This window comes from Eleginops maclovinus, chromosome 2 (genome assembly GCF_036324505.1).
Source record: "Eleginops maclovinus isolate JMC-PN-2008 ecotype Puerto Natales chromosome 2, JC_Emac_rtc_rv5, whole genome shotgun sequence".
Lineage (NCBI taxonomy): Eukaryota > Metazoa > Chordata > Actinopteri > Perciformes > Eleginopidae > Eleginops > Eleginops maclovinus.
In genome coordinates this window covers 27,986,324-28,002,423 of record NC_086350.1, presented here as the reverse complement: position 1 = coordinate 28,002,423, position 16,100 = coordinate 27,986,324, and the positions used below count along the sequence as shown (strand labels likewise).

The 16,100-nt window shown below is 40.6% G+C and overlaps 2 protein-coding genes across 2 annotated transcripts in view; one reads left to right on the top strand and one right to left on the bottom strand.

The window, feature by feature from the left end:
• The window catches only part of LOC134880591 (aminopeptidase N), a 35,428-nt gene extending 31,450 nt beyond the window's left edge, over positions 1–3,978 (top strand). The window contains exons 18-23 of the mRNA XM_063907585.1: positions 173–264; positions 365–475; positions 554–721; positions 1,885–2,025; positions 3,300–3,381; positions 3,466–3,978. Coding sequence (XP_063763655.1) covers positions 173–264; positions 365–475; positions 554–721; positions 1,885–2,025; positions 3,300–3,381; positions 3,466–3,645 — 774 coding nt within the window. The 3' untranslated portion in view covers positions 3,646–3,978. The remainder of the gene's footprint in view (positions 1–172; positions 265–364; positions 476–553; positions 722–1,884; positions 2,026–3,299; positions 3,382–3,465) is intronic.
• A 56-nt stretch (positions 3,979–4,034) lies between these two features.
• Positions 4,035–16,100, bottom strand: part of LOC134880600 (synaptic vesicle glycoprotein 2B-like) — a 56,929-nt gene continuing 44,863 nt past the window's right edge. Inside the window, exons 12-15 of the mRNA XM_063907594.1 lie at positions 15,646–15,779; positions 12,757–12,957; positions 10,259–10,418; positions 4,035–9,409 (exon numbers count right to left, since the gene is read on the bottom strand). Coding sequence (XP_063763664.1) covers positions 9,226–9,409; positions 10,259–10,418; positions 12,757–12,957; positions 15,646–15,779 — 679 coding nt within the window. The 3' untranslated portion in view covers positions 4,035–9,225. The remainder of the gene's footprint in view (positions 9,410–10,258; positions 10,419–12,756; positions 12,958–15,645; positions 15,780–16,100) is intronic.

Here is a 16,100-nt window from a genome sequence, read left to right as displayed (position 1 = left end):
TGCAGGACTTTTACTGTGACAGAGTATTCCTACACTCTGGTACTTCTATTTTACTCAAGTGCAAGATCTGAGTACTTCTACTTTTACTCAAGTACAAGATCTGAGTACTTCTACTTTTACTCAAGTACAAGATCTGAGTACTTCTCCATCTCTGTCTTTGTAACACTTGTAGGTCTACTTAAAGGAACTTGTGACTCCACTTTTCCTGTACTTCAAAAACATGACATCAGACTGGACCCGTGTTCCTGACGGACACACTGACCAGTGAGCATACAAACCTGGATACAATAAAAAATGTATACAAATATGAGTACAACATTGTACAAAAATGTGACAGTTTACCCATGTTTGTCTCTGCCTGCAGGTATAACCAGGTGAACGCCATCCGTACGGCCTGTAAGACGGGAGTGACAGAGTGCCGGATCCTGACCACCGCATGGTTCAAACAATGGATGGATGACCCTCAACATAATTTGTTGGTCTATATTATATATCATGAAATATATATAACTTTTTTAGTTAATCATTTAGGTAACACAAAGTGTCTCATCAGGATTCATCCCAACCTGCGCCTGGTGGTGTACTGCAGTGCCATGGAGGCAGGAGCGGAGGCAGAGTGGGAGTTCGGCTGGTCTCAGTTCAGGAGCGCTTCAGTAGCCAGCGAGGCCAGCACACTCATGTCTGCTCTGGCCTGCACCAGCAATGTTGGCCTGCTGAAAAGGTGTGTATCCATCCATCTCCTCCACAGATGAAGAGGGTAACAAAGTGATTTATGGTGCAGTAAAACAACGATTTCTCCGAGCACTGCGATCTCTCTTAGTAAAATGTATAACCAAACAGGGAAAAGAAAAAGTGAAAAGATTAAAGCAAAGGACATGTTCACTCCCCTTTGCAGCACATACAACCAGAACTGCGAGCAATTTAGATACATACAAATTAAACAGAGTGAAGAAAAAGTACAGGTGAGGGGCTCCGACATTTGAATGGGGGGCGAGTTGCAGGCAGGTGAGAAGAGATTAAAGGGCAAGTACTTCCTGACAAAAGAATAATAACATTGATGTAGGTAAAGGATAATTGTTAATCGAGACCATATACACTATTTACAGAACCTGTGTCTGATTGGCTGAAACACCAAAGCATCCCATAAACCCCTCTGTTTCAGCCCTGTGCTGATTCTGTCAGTAGCTTTAAATGCTAATTAGCTGCTACTGGCCACGCCACAGAAGTGATTGGTTAAAAAACAGAATGGTGCTCTAGCAGGAGTTTCAGGTGATACGGTGGGCGGGGACTACCTTGGTTGGTTATTGGTTAATGGTTGCACAACCCAACAAATCGGATCAGCTGATTTTCTTTCAGGTTTTTAAATGGATCAGGAGAAAGAGAGATAATCTTTTTTCTTGACACTTGACAGGATACAGAGGACAGCTTTGGGAGGTGAGGTGCAGCTACAACAGTTAACCAGTAGAAGCTCTGCCGGTAGTCATGTCCTCACCAAGCCTCTGGTCCCCACCTGTTTGCATGTATGAGTGAATGTCGCTTTGAGCTGTGACTGTCACAGGTAGACCTAAAAACCAGATCGGTAGGGAGTGCAAGCAGAGGGTAGCACATTCCTGCTCACATTTTGGAGAGCCACAGATGATGAGTGTTAAAGAAAGGAACGCCATGTTGGAATTAATGTAATTAAAATACATTTATTGACTATATATGATTTTGCGATGAAATGTTTTAATGAAAATAGCCTTTGCATTAGTGCTGAATAACTAACAGCCAGGTTTGAGGGGGGGATTTTTCAGCTTTTCTTCAACATTTGAATGCTAGAGATGAGAATGTGCCAGTAGAAAGAGATTGGTTTAAAATGCTTTAAAATGTTTCTTTGTTTTTTAGGTATTTGTCTTATACCTTGAACTCAACTATGATCCGTAAGCAGGATGCTTCCTCTGTCATCACAGCCGTGGCCAGCAACAGAGAGGGACAGAGTCTGGCATGGAACTTTGTCAGGGAACACTGGGAATACATGTTCACACAGTGAGTAACACACTCGACAAAACCTGAGAGATAACATCCCGCCCTGTGACGCATGGTTTGTCTCTATGTGTGTTCAGAGCCAGTGAGCAACGGACAAAATATTTCAAAATAATGATATTAATTAAAACTGTTAATGCGTGATGAAATAACTGTCAGTGACCTTCCCACGCCACCTGCCATTTCACAAAAGTTGTACTTGATGCTTGTGAGCAAACATCTGAGTTCATCTATCACACACATTTTAGCACAACAATTATAATTTACATGAAATGTCATCTTTTTAAACTGAATTGACATTGAGTCCTCTCCTAATCATCTTCCCATACACAAAGGAGTGCAGTCAAAATGACATGAATGACATCCCCATATCTGCAGCTCCTTTAACAGCCTCTAATGTTTCTCCTTTAGCCTGGTAAGCAGAAGTGATTGACAGCAGGGTTTCCGTTAGCGTTTTTTAGCTGGGAAAATGTATAATAAACCGGTAAATTCAAAACCTGCCGGTCAAAATGTCCGGTAATAATACCCCTACAACCCTTAGATTAACCTAGGCTATCCCTAGACATTTGTGTTTTGACAGCTACATTACTGGTGCTACATCATGACATCACTGTTTACTTCGCTGATTTTCTCCCCAACGCTGCTCACAACAACAACAGTCGGAGACTGCGTCGGGTCGATAATCGTGTTGCTTTTAGTCATACGAAGCCAGATTGGATCAAAGAACTACTTCTGAAACCTTATCCTGTTCACCAGAGTGCCGTGGTTCATGGTTTATTAATGTGGTTCAGCGCCATTTACTGCCCGCTGCAGTGCTGCTCGTCCACCCCCCACCCCATCCCCCATAGTAGTGAGTGTGTTTGAGTCTGTATTGACGCTGTTTGGCATCACAACGCTGTTATCAACGTTTCTCTGGTATAGAACAGGTGATGTTAGTATGGCAGCCGAAGCTAATCTGACTATCTTGACTACTTGTTGCTATTTTATTGTGAAGCCGTTTTCTACAGGCATGTTTTAACGGCGAAGAACCAGAGGTTAATCTAGCCTTCGCGGCGGCTGGGAAAAAAACTTGTTAATTAACATTATAGTTGCATTTGTAACATATGTTATTGAAACATGGTCAAATGTTATTTCAGGACACAAAAAATCCTAGCAGAAACCCTGCTTGACAGGGATTAGTTCTCTTCACAATTTAAAAATATTTTTGTTCCATCTTTTACCAACTGTTGTGAACACAATGAGGAGCTGTTGTTTGAGTGTTACTGATATATTTTCAGATATGGCGTGGGCTCCTTCTCCTTTGCCTCCATCATCAATGGGGTTACTGCACGGTTCTCTACCCCTGCTGAACTAGAACAGGTAGGCGCTGTTAAATAATCCCTGCTAGGTAACTCCTAAACGTCAGAGTGTTGTATGACCTGTTTCCGGTGCTTCCTCTGCCAGCTGCTGGACTTCATGGAGCAGCACCATGAAGCAGGGTTTGGACCTGCCTCCCTGGCTGTGGCTCAGGCCTTGGAGAGGACCATGGCCAACATTAAGTGGGTCCAGCAGAACCAGCAGGAGGTCCTGGACTGGTTCAGCACTCACACTGCTGGTGCAGGGACTCCTTTCCAATATGAGTAGTGTTTTTATAGGACTTTCCTGAACAGAGATGTAACCACTGATTAACACTGAGGGAAAATTGTTTAGAATAATTATTTTGGAAGTATTTGAAAACTCTGGCTTTTTAACTTTTCAACCACTTTTGCCATGTTGCATGTCGAAATGCAGCCATTCAAATGTGATGGTAAGAATGGTTATAATGTGACTTAAACTTACATTTTAGCCCAGTTTTAACTGTAGACATACTGTATGTTCACATGCATAAAACCAAATTATCACCCAGGCTGCTTTCTACATATTTCCTCTCAACAAAGTTGTTGATTAAAATGCAATAAATCCACAGATTGAAATATATTGTTTGTAATATTTTATTATAGCTTAGAAATATGAAAGCAATGTGGGTAAGAACTGTTAAGCTTATTTGTTTCGCTTTTTACTTAATTGTGTAACTGTAAGAAAATTTTGCTCTCTAAAGTACAATACTGAGATCTGGAAACATGGAGACAGGACTTGAAAAAGTTGAAAGGGCAACAAAACAAAGTTCCGTGTTTATTATTATTGGGAACAATGCCAATAACATGTAAACAGTTTTCTTTCTATAATGTTATAATTGATAAATGCAACAAACTAGGTAGTTTCTACCTATGGTATAACTTTATAAGCTATCAGGCTATCAAATATGTTTTCTGGACCCATTCAAGAAAAATAGATGAAAGATGGGGTAAAAATCATATCTAGGGCAGCACAATGATCAGGGCTGGGCCTGAGGTGATCTAATGAATGTAACGCAGGGAAGGTACAGCTCTCTGGGCGCTGCTGCTGCACGTCTCAGAGGCTGCTGGGTTCGTATTATACCTCGTGTGTGTGCTGTTAACACTGTCGAGTGTTAACAGCACACATTAGTGTAATGTGTGTGATATTGGGCTGTATAAATACCATTTGATTGATTGATCAATTGTCCACGGTGCACACCGGTGACTCAACAAGGCGCCTACACCCCCGGTCAAAATGTGCCTTGTTCCGCATCAGATTTTTCGCCCTTGCTTAACTTTCTGACACAGCTGTGGATATATATATATATATATATATATATATATATATATATATATATATATATATATATATATACACTGCCTGGCCAAAAAAAAGGTCACACTCTAATATCCGTTGGACCGCCTTTAGCTTTGATTACAGCACACATTCTCTGTGGCATCGTTTCCACAAGCTTCTGCAATGTCACAACATTTATTTCTGTCTTGCATTAATTTTTCACCAAGATCTTGTATTGATGACGGGAGATTCAGACCACTGCGCAAAGTCTTCCCCAGCACATCCCAACGATTCTCAATCGGGTTCAGGTCTGGACTCTGTGGGGGCCAATCCATGTGTGAAATGATGTCTCATGCTCCCTGAGCCACTCTTTCACAATTTGAGCCCGATGGATCCTGGCATTGTCATCTTGGAACGTGCCCGTGCCATCAGGGAAGAAGAAATCCATTGATGGAATAACCTGGTGATTCAGTATATTCAGGTAGTCAGCTGACCTCATTCTTTGGGCACGTTGCTGAACATAGACCAGACCAACTGCAGCAACCCCAGATCATAGCACTGCCCCCACAGACTTGTGACCTTTTTTTTTGGCCGGGCAGTGTATATATATATGTTATCAGAAATAGCCCATGATGTATTGATGAACTGATTTTATTGGTCTGATTTGTCACAGTCACAAACACACAGAGAATCAAACAGAAATCCAAAAGACTCATTTTACCCTGGGGCGTTCCCCTGCAGCACTGAGAAGGAAGACAAAGATTTCAATTCAAACACAGAACAGATGTTGGCATTTTATCTCTGCTTTGGAGCAAATAAATAAAACAATAGTAATACAAATATGTATGTATATGTTTTCATAAGCCAATTACTAGTGTGGTTAGCCATAGTACTGCCCTGCCAATAAGCGTATGTAAAAATCTGCAACATAATTCATGTTCAAAAAGTTATTATGAAAATACATTGGAGTGGCAACAGTTGAAACAGCTCTTTAATCTTCTTCCTGTTTTTACGTTTTCTGAACCATTTCAAATCAGAGAAGAGAAGACAAACAAACACTTGTAATATAGCAATATCCTGTAGTCTGTTTGCCAGCTCAAAGAGTCCTGTTCTGATCCCCCAAATTTTGAGTACCACAATCGTTTTGTGTCAGAAATGTATAGTAAGGGTCCCCAGCACATAGAAACTGTCGGACGTTAACTTGCATATGTTGGGCAATTAGCATAAGTTGTGTTAATCATAATTAATAACCTTTATAGCCTATGAGGACAATAGTAAAATAATAGCAGATTTGGACAGTCTTGGAGGGGTTTTGGGAGATATTGAGGATGCTGAATCCATTTTTTGACATCATCTGAGGATAGGAAATTACAGTTTTAACCGGAAAACGCAATATTTGTACTCTGTGGACTGATTTTCATAAACTGTTGGGATTCAGCATCCTCAATAACCCCAAAAACCACTCCAAAACTGTCCAAATCAGCCAAGACATTTTGTTTACATAGCCTATGATGCCATTCATTTGAACTAACACAACTAATGCTAATTGTTCAAATTTCCCAACATATGCAATCTAGCATCCGGCAATTTCTATGTCCTGGAGACCGTACTATTCATTTCTAACAGAAAACTTTGGGGAACTCAACATTTCACTATGCTGGCAACTAGACTATAACTGAAGTGTGCTGCAAATTATTTAAATTCTACATCACTTCAGTTAATTAAAGGAACTAATTTATATTGATTATTAGTTTTCCAAGAACTGCATGTCCCCTTACAGAATGTGAACAGGTGCCAGGATGCAGTATAGTGCCATACAGTCCAAATAAAAGAAGCGTCTCACCCTACATTGAGACAGTAAACAGCTAGAGATCATGCCAAAGCAATGCAAAGAGCAGCAGGAGCACATCTGCCTCATCTGCTCAGCTCCTCCTCAGGTCACACACACTGTCTCTTTGGAAGACAGAACACACACAGAGCTGCTCACTGACAGAATCAGAGGAGCAGTGGTAATTCATATCCATGTCACAGTACTGTGATTCTCTCTTTTTCTGATTAAAAACCAGTCATCTTAGAGCCACTGTTTAAAGTTACACGTTATGTTGAAGACAAGAGAAAACACTGGACACACATGCATCATTTACACAACCAGTCTGCACAAAACCTCCTGTAATAAATACATATCGAACATCAAACTGTACAAGAAGAACAAAATCACAGATCCATCATCCACACACGGCTGCTGAACCACAGTCTGATCTGATTCTGGCCAGGGAGGGGGGAGAAGCCTTCATGGTGGCGGTAACAGAGAGTAGGAAAGAACTCAAAGTTCTAGAGATGAAAATGTGTGTTTGAAGAATACAAGGGGGCGGGGGGGATATGTGTTATTTTCAATCATTGTTAAACTTCAATTCTGGGTTTTTATTGATGATCTATTTTTGTCCAGCATCTATTTTCAACTTACTTGGCAAATGTTATGCTGATCAGATGTGTTCAGCCTGATTACTATGTATACCACATAGTAGTAATACTGAGTATTACTCACATATTTAAAGTAAGTTAAAGTAGTAATACCACAGTGTAGGAATATCCTGCACATTGATTTGGATCCTGCATTTAAAGTGCATCAAAATATTCTGAAAGCACCCAAATCATAAGCACTCATTATGCACAATGGCTGATTTCTGAATATTATAAAGGTTCCGGTTCCTCCACAAGATGGTGCAATAATATTATTAAAGGTTTAGACTCAAAACAAGTGGGATTGTTGATTAAAAAGCAGAAGACTGAGAGCAGCAGTAACACAGGAACAGTTCTGACACTGTAATCAATTCCAGGAAATACCTTGATACAAAACTGCAGGTCCGGCACACAGAAAGGTAAATGTAAACAATTGTTAATGATATATCCAGCTGAGTGTGGATGTTCTTTCCCTGCATTGAAGCAGGAGCTGATTACAACCTAAGAGGAGAGGTGTTACTCATGCAGAACAAACAGAAAGAGGAACTGTTGGACACACATCTCACCATCACTGAGATGTTTAAATTGCTGTATGGTTACACAAAGCCTATGATCTACCATCCACCAGTAATCATAGGAGGTTCAACATGGGCATGTGCACAGGAAATGTTGGGTAATGCTCAGGTTGCCAGTTGCAGGAAGCAATTTAAGATGTTCTACTTTTTTTAAATGCAAGTTTTGTTTATTTTATTACTGATTTCCAGAGGATGTGAGGTTGCTGTCCACTGTAATTTGATTGGTGGTTTTTATGTGTAAATAGAACATTAGTTTGTATTATCACTTTTAATTCCAACAGACACAAGGACAGTCAACAAACTCAGGGAAGTAGATCTGTTGCATACCCCAATCTCTGGCTGATTGGAGCCATGATAAGATAACTCATTCCTGTGAGACAGTTTAACTCTTTAATGTGTACAATAGACAACAGTATGTGAGCAGTATTAAGCCAGACCTAGAAGACATCTGTAACAGAACAAGTCATTTGTTGACAACTGACAGTAGGACAAGCTAAATAAGATCTTGAAATTACAACATTGCAAAAACAATGTTTTAAGTTTAAGAAGTGGTCCTGAACTTTAACCTCAAGCATTTTACAGTTTCATCTCTCAGGCAGTCATTTGCTAAGTTGATGAGGAGGCTTTTAAAAGTGTCACAGAAAACGTTTGGCCAGAATGAACATCAGTCCCGATCATGCTTGGAACTACTGATGGACAAGAAGCAGAGGAAGAGACAGCCAGTAAAGGATCACAATCTTACAGAAGTAAATATGTGACTGAGTTTCCAGTTTACCACTGACCCTCCTGTACACACAGACCCCTGTCTGCAGCTCAGAGTCCTGCTGGGAACCCGTACTCCAAAGTTTTATGTTATAAATGTATAGTACAGGTCCCGGAAACACCTTGCAGGTCGGAATAGTTTTGAAGATTATTAAGGATTTCTGACATTTTTAGGATCAAAATTGGCAGTTTTGAGTTGCCTAACATTTTTATATAAACCCTGAATTCATCAAAATCAGTCCACCGGTGGCCAAATACGGACACTTTCTTATTAAAACTGCCATTTTTGATCATGAAAAGGTCAGAAATTGACTCAATATCCTCAAACACCCTCAAAACCACTCAAAATACTCAAAATCGGCCTGCTCATTGTTGAGCTATTGTCTGCATACGCTAAAGAATGCAACTTATGCTAATTGCCCAACATATGCAAGTTAGCATCTGGCAGTTTCTATGTTCTGGAGACCCCTATTATACATTTCTAACATACAACGTTGGGGCTCTCAACTTCTCCGGGTCAACAGCAGGACTATGAGCTGGCAGACAGACTGTCTCTACAGCCTGAACTAAATGAAACTGGTTGATATGAAAAAGAGAGTTTGGCATTTTACATTGATTAGCTATAAGCTTTTTCCAGTCATGTTTTTTCAGATGCAGAGTGAAATCACACCCAATTCAAAAAGCTTCCCACATCAAACACACACTGTATGTTTGGGCCTCAGCTTTGATCCTGTCCCCCGGAGCTCATGGGACCTCACTGCAAGATTTTGTCTCGCGTGTCAGGGAGTTTGAGGGCCACCAGGCCTCCACACACCAGCGCAGTGAAGGACAGGAGGATGGGGATGACTTTGGTGATGCCCACGAAGCTGGTGAAGATGGAGCTGCCGAGCACCGCCGCCAGCTTACACAGAGCGTTCAGCACGCCGAAGGCTGTGGCCCTGAGAGAGAGACATACTGTGAGAACCCTTCAGCCCACTGAGAACTGTTCTGAATCCCTGCTTTAGTGCATCTACATCCAGCGGTGGGAAGTACATTTACTCAAGTACTGTACTTACATGAAATGTTGACCTATTTTCACTTTACTCATGAGTAGGGTTGGGCACCGAAACGTGTACTTTTACTGAAGTAGGATTTTGAATGCAGGACTTTTAGTTGTAATGAAGTATTTTGACAATAATGTATTTTACTTTTAAGTAAAGCATCTGAATACTTCTTCCACCTCTGACTTTACTTATTAGTATTTCCATTTAATGCAACTTTATACTTCACTGCATCACAGAGCCAAATATCATACTTTTTACTCCACTACATTTACGTGTACATTCACAGTTACTAGTTACTTTGTACAGTACATATAAAAACACATTCAGATATGGTATAATGCAGTACTGTACTGCTAAACAATACTAAAATGCTCTTATATGTATAATATAATATAAAATAATGAATATGATATTATAATACGGTGAAAAGATCCTTACTGCAACAAGTACTTGAAGTACATGTGGCTGATAATGCTTCTTTACTTTACATTATTCTGAAATGGGATATTGTGCAGAATGAGTACTTTTACTTTTTGTAAATACATTTAATGCTAATACATTTGTACTTTTCCAATCACATTTTTTCATTAGGAATTTAACTTGTAATTGAGTACTTTGACACCATCATCTTTGTACTTTTACCGCAGTAAAACCTAAACCTTAAAGGACCTGCGTACCTTTTCCAACACTGTCTACATCTGACATATACCTTGTAAAACATAGATTTTAATAACAGAGTGGTACCTCTTAGAAGTGGGGAACAGTTCCACGGTCACCACCTGGATGCCATTCCATGCAGCGACACTGACACCGCAGAATAGACACTGCAGTGCGATGATCGCTGATTGGCTGAAGCTCAGGAACAGCAAGAAGGTGCAGCCAGCGGAAATGAGCATGGAGCCACCTGAGGAGAACACACACACTTTGTGTGAATCATGTAGAGTCATGTAGGTTCTCCACTCTGTTTATTTCGCTGGAGTGAGAAAATAGGAAGAATTAAATCAGCAACGACCTCCATAACTGAAAGGAGAATGAAGCCCAGCTCGAGATGAATATTTGTGTCTGTAATCCTGACCAGTTTCTTTGGTGAACGTATGGCCCAATGGAAAAAGCGCCTTTGAATCAGAAGATTGAGGGTCCGAGTCCTTACATGGTTCAGAGGTCCACCATCATTATGGACTGGGTCTTTCTCTTGAAGGCAGCTCCAGGCCTGAGTCCTCCCCTCAACACAGCCCTCACTAGAGCAGAGTATAAAAGGCCCCTGGTGGCCCTTGGCTCTTTCCTTTGGCTCTGCTGTCATGGTTGGTGTACAGGTAGGCTGCATAGCTTATTATATGGAAACATTGGTCTTTGTTACGCTGCCTCCTTGCAGATTGTCCTGAAGCTCAGTAGTGTTCCAACACCTCTTCCTGTGCTGAGGAGGGCAGAACCTGAATTGTTTGTATGCCACATGGTGAGCGATTTTTAACCTTAATGTAACCATTGCTTTTAGGTTCACCTGCTGCTGTTTTATTTATGCTGTTTAAAGTTTTTGTGTAGTGCTGTTTGCTTGCTTACTTTTTCTTAGTTTAGCTTGTTTTGCATTTGTCATTATAATAGTTCTAGCTTCTGCTTATTTTATATAATACCGTTTTAGTTTTAGTTGTTGTGCTTTATATTGAGCCCCAGTTTATTTAGTGGTTGACCAGCTGAGATCCTTTTTGTTTAACCTTGGTTCAGTTGTTTGTTTTGAATTTAGTAGAGCTGAGTGCCGGTCATTGGGGGGGCTATTCCCCCTCAGTGCTTGTTGTTGTGAAGATCACTAGGGGGCCCGAGTGAGTGACCTGTTTGCTGTGGCTGCACTGTAGTGTCACGTGAAGTAGCCTGCCCCCCCCATGAACTGGCCTCAGCCATCCTTAGTTTGGGTTTCTTTTCATATATATACTTTTAATGTTAACGTCTGGATAAAGATTTTTAGAACAATTGTATAATAAAGATTGTTTGAAGCTGAATATTTCTGGTTTGTTTTCTAACAACATTTCTTGAGTTTCCTTTTCTTTTGATTACATTTAATAAAGATGATTTTATTGGAAAACGCATCTCTGCCCCTCAGTTATCGAACCTGTGTCCTGATTACTTTGTCTTTTTGTGTCCATTCCTGGAGTCCCCAGGTGGTGTGTTGGTCCTTTATCCCCTTTTAAACATCCAATTTAGTAACAAACCACCCTGCCACAATTAGACTACACAAGGCAGAATTCTGTCTCCTGCCAGCAGAATACAAACATTTAAATGGTTTGAGTTGATTCTGCCAGCTTTCAGTTGAGAAGTCGGCCATCTACCCTTCAATCTATCCCTGCTTCACCATCACCAAGCTGGGATGTGTTATGTCTCGTCAAATTTGTTAATCATGTTTATATTATGTCATGTCTTGTTTAGTTTCAGGTGTTGGTCCTGTATGTTTTAGTTTAGTCAAGTCACTCATGTCCAGTCCTGTCATGCACTTCCTGTTTTATTTTGAAAGGTTTTCCCTCTGTTGTGTCATGTGTAGTTATATTTCCTGTCTTTTGGTTTTCCTTGTGTCTGATTGTTTCATTGTTGTCACCTGTTGCCCTCGTGTTTCCGCCTCCCTTTGTGTGCTTTCCCTCCATTGTGATTGTCAAACCCCGCCCCTGATTGGTTCCACCTGTGGCTCCCTACCTCATGTTCAAATAGTCCTTGTCTCCCTTGTCTTGTTGTCAGTTCGTTATCGTATTCATGTGTTCAAGTCAAGTGTTTTTCATGCCCTGGACTTTACCTAACTTTGTATTTTTGTATAACAGCTTTGGAATAAAGCTCGCCTTTTGTTTGTACCCATACCTGCCTCCCTTTTTGCTGCACTTGGGCCCTATTTCCCCAAACCCTGACAGGATGTGGTCCCACCTTATTAATACTGTGAACATTTATAATTCTATTATCTAATTAAAAAAACCCATCTTAATACAGCAGAGGAGCAGGGAGAGCACAGACCTCAGCCAGACCCAATATCACAATGCAAAAATGATTTGCGTATCTACCCGTGATTCTAATGGAGAAGAAAACTGGGCAGGCATACACCCTTATTCCAAGATAAGGTTTCTCCCCCCCTCTGGACACTCTCTGTTGTCTTTCACCACCATTGTTTGGTGTTCCAAAATATACTGTGATGTTTAGGGTGTACAGAGATACATACACGTGTGGACATGTTTTCAAAATAAAATGAAATGGGAGACGTTTCCAAAACTCACCTATGATCTTGACCCTGCCGATCTTCTCCATGAAGAGGGCAGAGATGATGTTGCCCGGCAACACAGCCAGACTGCCCAGGAAGCTGACCAGGTAGATGAGCACGTCGTTCTCCTCCCCAGTGTCCAGGTGGCAGCCCTGTTTGTTGTGCTCAAAGGTGGTGTTTTCCATCTTACAGTCGATGAACTTCTCCTCCCACAGGTCTGCAGCGGAACAGCAGAGACTCATGACCACATGTGGGGGGGTTTGTTTGTTCTTTTTTATTGAACCTTCACTGCTGTAGATTTTTCGTACTTCCTGCTCTCCTAACATCCTATCTTTTTATATTTGATTACTGTTTTAAAGGGAGCAGTCATGAAGTCATGAATGATCTTGTGACTGAGTGTATCATCGTTTGTAATATTAAACTCAATCATCTATCTCGAGACAGGAATGAAAATGTGCTTTTTCTGTAACAAAAAGCTACTATCTTTATCCGTGTCATACATAAATATATTCAGATCACAACAAATATACAGAGAGGTACTAACTGTGTACTGTTCTGTCATGTGTTTGCATCAGCTGTTTACAGTTTGGCTCCCTACTAAAAATATATATATTTGTTTTCAAATTAGAAAGCAACATTTTCTCCACCTTCTTAAAACAAAAGAGGAAGGATAAACTGATGCTAAATGTCTAATTGGAAAATATTTATCTAAAAATAGCTGTTAAGGTCTGAATGAAAATAAATAGAGGACATACAGTGGGGCAAAAAAGTATTTAGTCAGCCACCAATTGTGCAAGTTCTGTAATTTTTATCATAGGTATACCTCAACTATGAGAGACAAAATGAGAAAAAGAAAATCCAGGAAATCACATTGTAGGATTTTTAAAGAATTAATTGTAAATTCCTCGGTAAAATAAGTATTTGGTCACCTACAAACAAGCAAGATTTCTGGCTCTCACAGACCTGTAACTTCTTCTTTAAGAGGCTCCTCTGTCCTCCACTCGTTACCTGTATTAATGGCACCTTTTTGAACTCGTTATCAGTATAAAAGACACCTGTCCACAACCTCAAACAGTCATACTCCAAACTCCACTATGGCCAAGACCAAAGAGCTGTCAAGGGAGACCAGAGACAAAATTGTAGACCTGCACCAGGCTGGGAAAACTGAATCTGCAATAGGTAAGCAGCTTGGTGTGAAGAAAGCAACTGTGGGAGCAATTATTAGAAAATGGAAGACATACAAGACCACTGCTAATCTCCCTCGATCTGGGGCTCCACGCAAGATCTCACCCCGTGGGGTCAAAATGATCACAAGAACGGTGAGCAAAAATCCCAGAACCACACGGGGGGACCTAGTGAATGACCTGCAGAGAGCTGGGACCAAAGTAACAGAGGCTACCATCAGTAACACACTACGCCGCCAGGGACTTAAATCCTGCAGTTCCAGACGTGTCCCCCTGCTTAAGCCAGTACATGTCCAGGCCCGTCTGAAGTTTGCTAGAGGGCATTTGGATGATCCAGAAGAGGATTGGGAGAATGTCATATGGCCAGATGAAACCAAAATAGAACTTTTTGGTAAAAACTCAACTCGTCGTGTTTGGAGGAGAAAGAATGCAGAGTTGCATCCAAAGAACACCATACCTACTGTGAAGCATGGGGGTGGAAACATCATGCTTTGGGGCTGTTTTTCTGCAAAGGGACCAGGACGACTGATCCGTGTAAAGGAAAGAATGAATGGGGCCATGTATCGTGAGATTTTGAGTGAAAACCTCCTTCCATCAGCAAGGGCACTGAAGATGAAGCGTGGCTGGGTCTTTCAGCATGACAATGATCCCAAACACACCGCCAGGGCAACGAAGGAGTGGCTTCGTAAGAAGCATTTCAAGGTCCTGGAGTGGCCTAGCCAGTCTCCAGATCTCAACCCCATAGAAAATCTTTGGAGGGAGTTGAAAGTCCGTGTTGCCCAGCGACAGCCCCAAAACATCACTGCTTTAGAGGAGATCTGCATGGAGGAATGGGCCAAAATACCAGCAACAGTGTGTGAAAACCTTGTGAAGACTTACAGAAAACGTTTGACCTCTGTCATTGCCAACAAAGGGTATATAACAAAGTATTGAGATGAACTTTTGTTATTGACCAAATACTTATTTTCCACAATCATTTGAAAATAAATTCTTTAAAAATCCTACAATGTGATTTTCTGGATTTTTTCCCCCATTTTGTCTCTCATAGTTGAGGTATACCTATGATACAAATTACAGGCCTCTCTCATCTTTTTAAATGGGAGAACTTGCACAATTGGTGGCTGACTAAATAGAATGTTTGAAAGGCCGAAAGGAGTGGGCAATATTGTATGATTTTCCTTTGTACTGGTAGGAGGTTCAGGTGAAGCTTGAACCTGCTGTTGTGTCCAAAATTAAAACTTTTTTTTTTTAATGTAGGCCACATAGATATTGAGGCCCTACTGCATACAATAGGTCAGAACCAGGTATAACTGATTTCAACATATTGCATTTTGCTGTGCAACCAAGTTCTTAATTTCTAAAGTATAATGATATATGGTATCTAATGCATTTAGATGATCATTCCATGCATAATTTAGCTTATTGTGTTTATATTATATTCACTATTTTTACTCTAATTTAAACTACTGTTTAATTGTGTACTACTTTTTAGTTTTATTTTATTATTTCTATTTCTTTTTTATTATTATTTTGTCTAATGTCCTTTTATAATATGTTGGAGGAGCTCAGAACTTGAGATTTTCATTGCCATACTACACTGTAGTGACTGTGCACATGATAATAAAAACCTTGAACCTTGATTAACCCTCTAAACTGTAACTCCGACCTGTATCCCTCTTATAGCGGTTAGCAGCTCCCCCTCCGGCTCCAGCTGAACCTACCTGTGTCAGAGAAGCGGCTGAAGCGGATGGTGCAGTTCTCAAACACAGTGTCTGTGGACCTGATGTCTTCAAAGCGACAGCCTTCAAACAGTGAGCTCTCAAACTTCACTGACTTCATCTCTATTTTGATGAACCTATGGGGGTGGGATGGGACACACACACACAAGCCAACAGACAAAAAAAAACATGGACTCACTTCTATTGCTGTGGCAGCTCAGAATTAGAAAGGTAAGAATGGGTTTGACTGGTTAATTCAACATGGCCGTCTCTGACATTACTGCCATGGAGTTCAAAGGGTGGAATGATCATCTACATGGAAACATGATATTGTGTACTCCATTGGCAGCCCTGTTAATTATACCATCCATGCTGTAAAATTCCCATTCTGTATTTTTCAATTCTGCAAAATGCATAGAAGTTAAATAATATACAGTAGTATACCATACTGTATATCT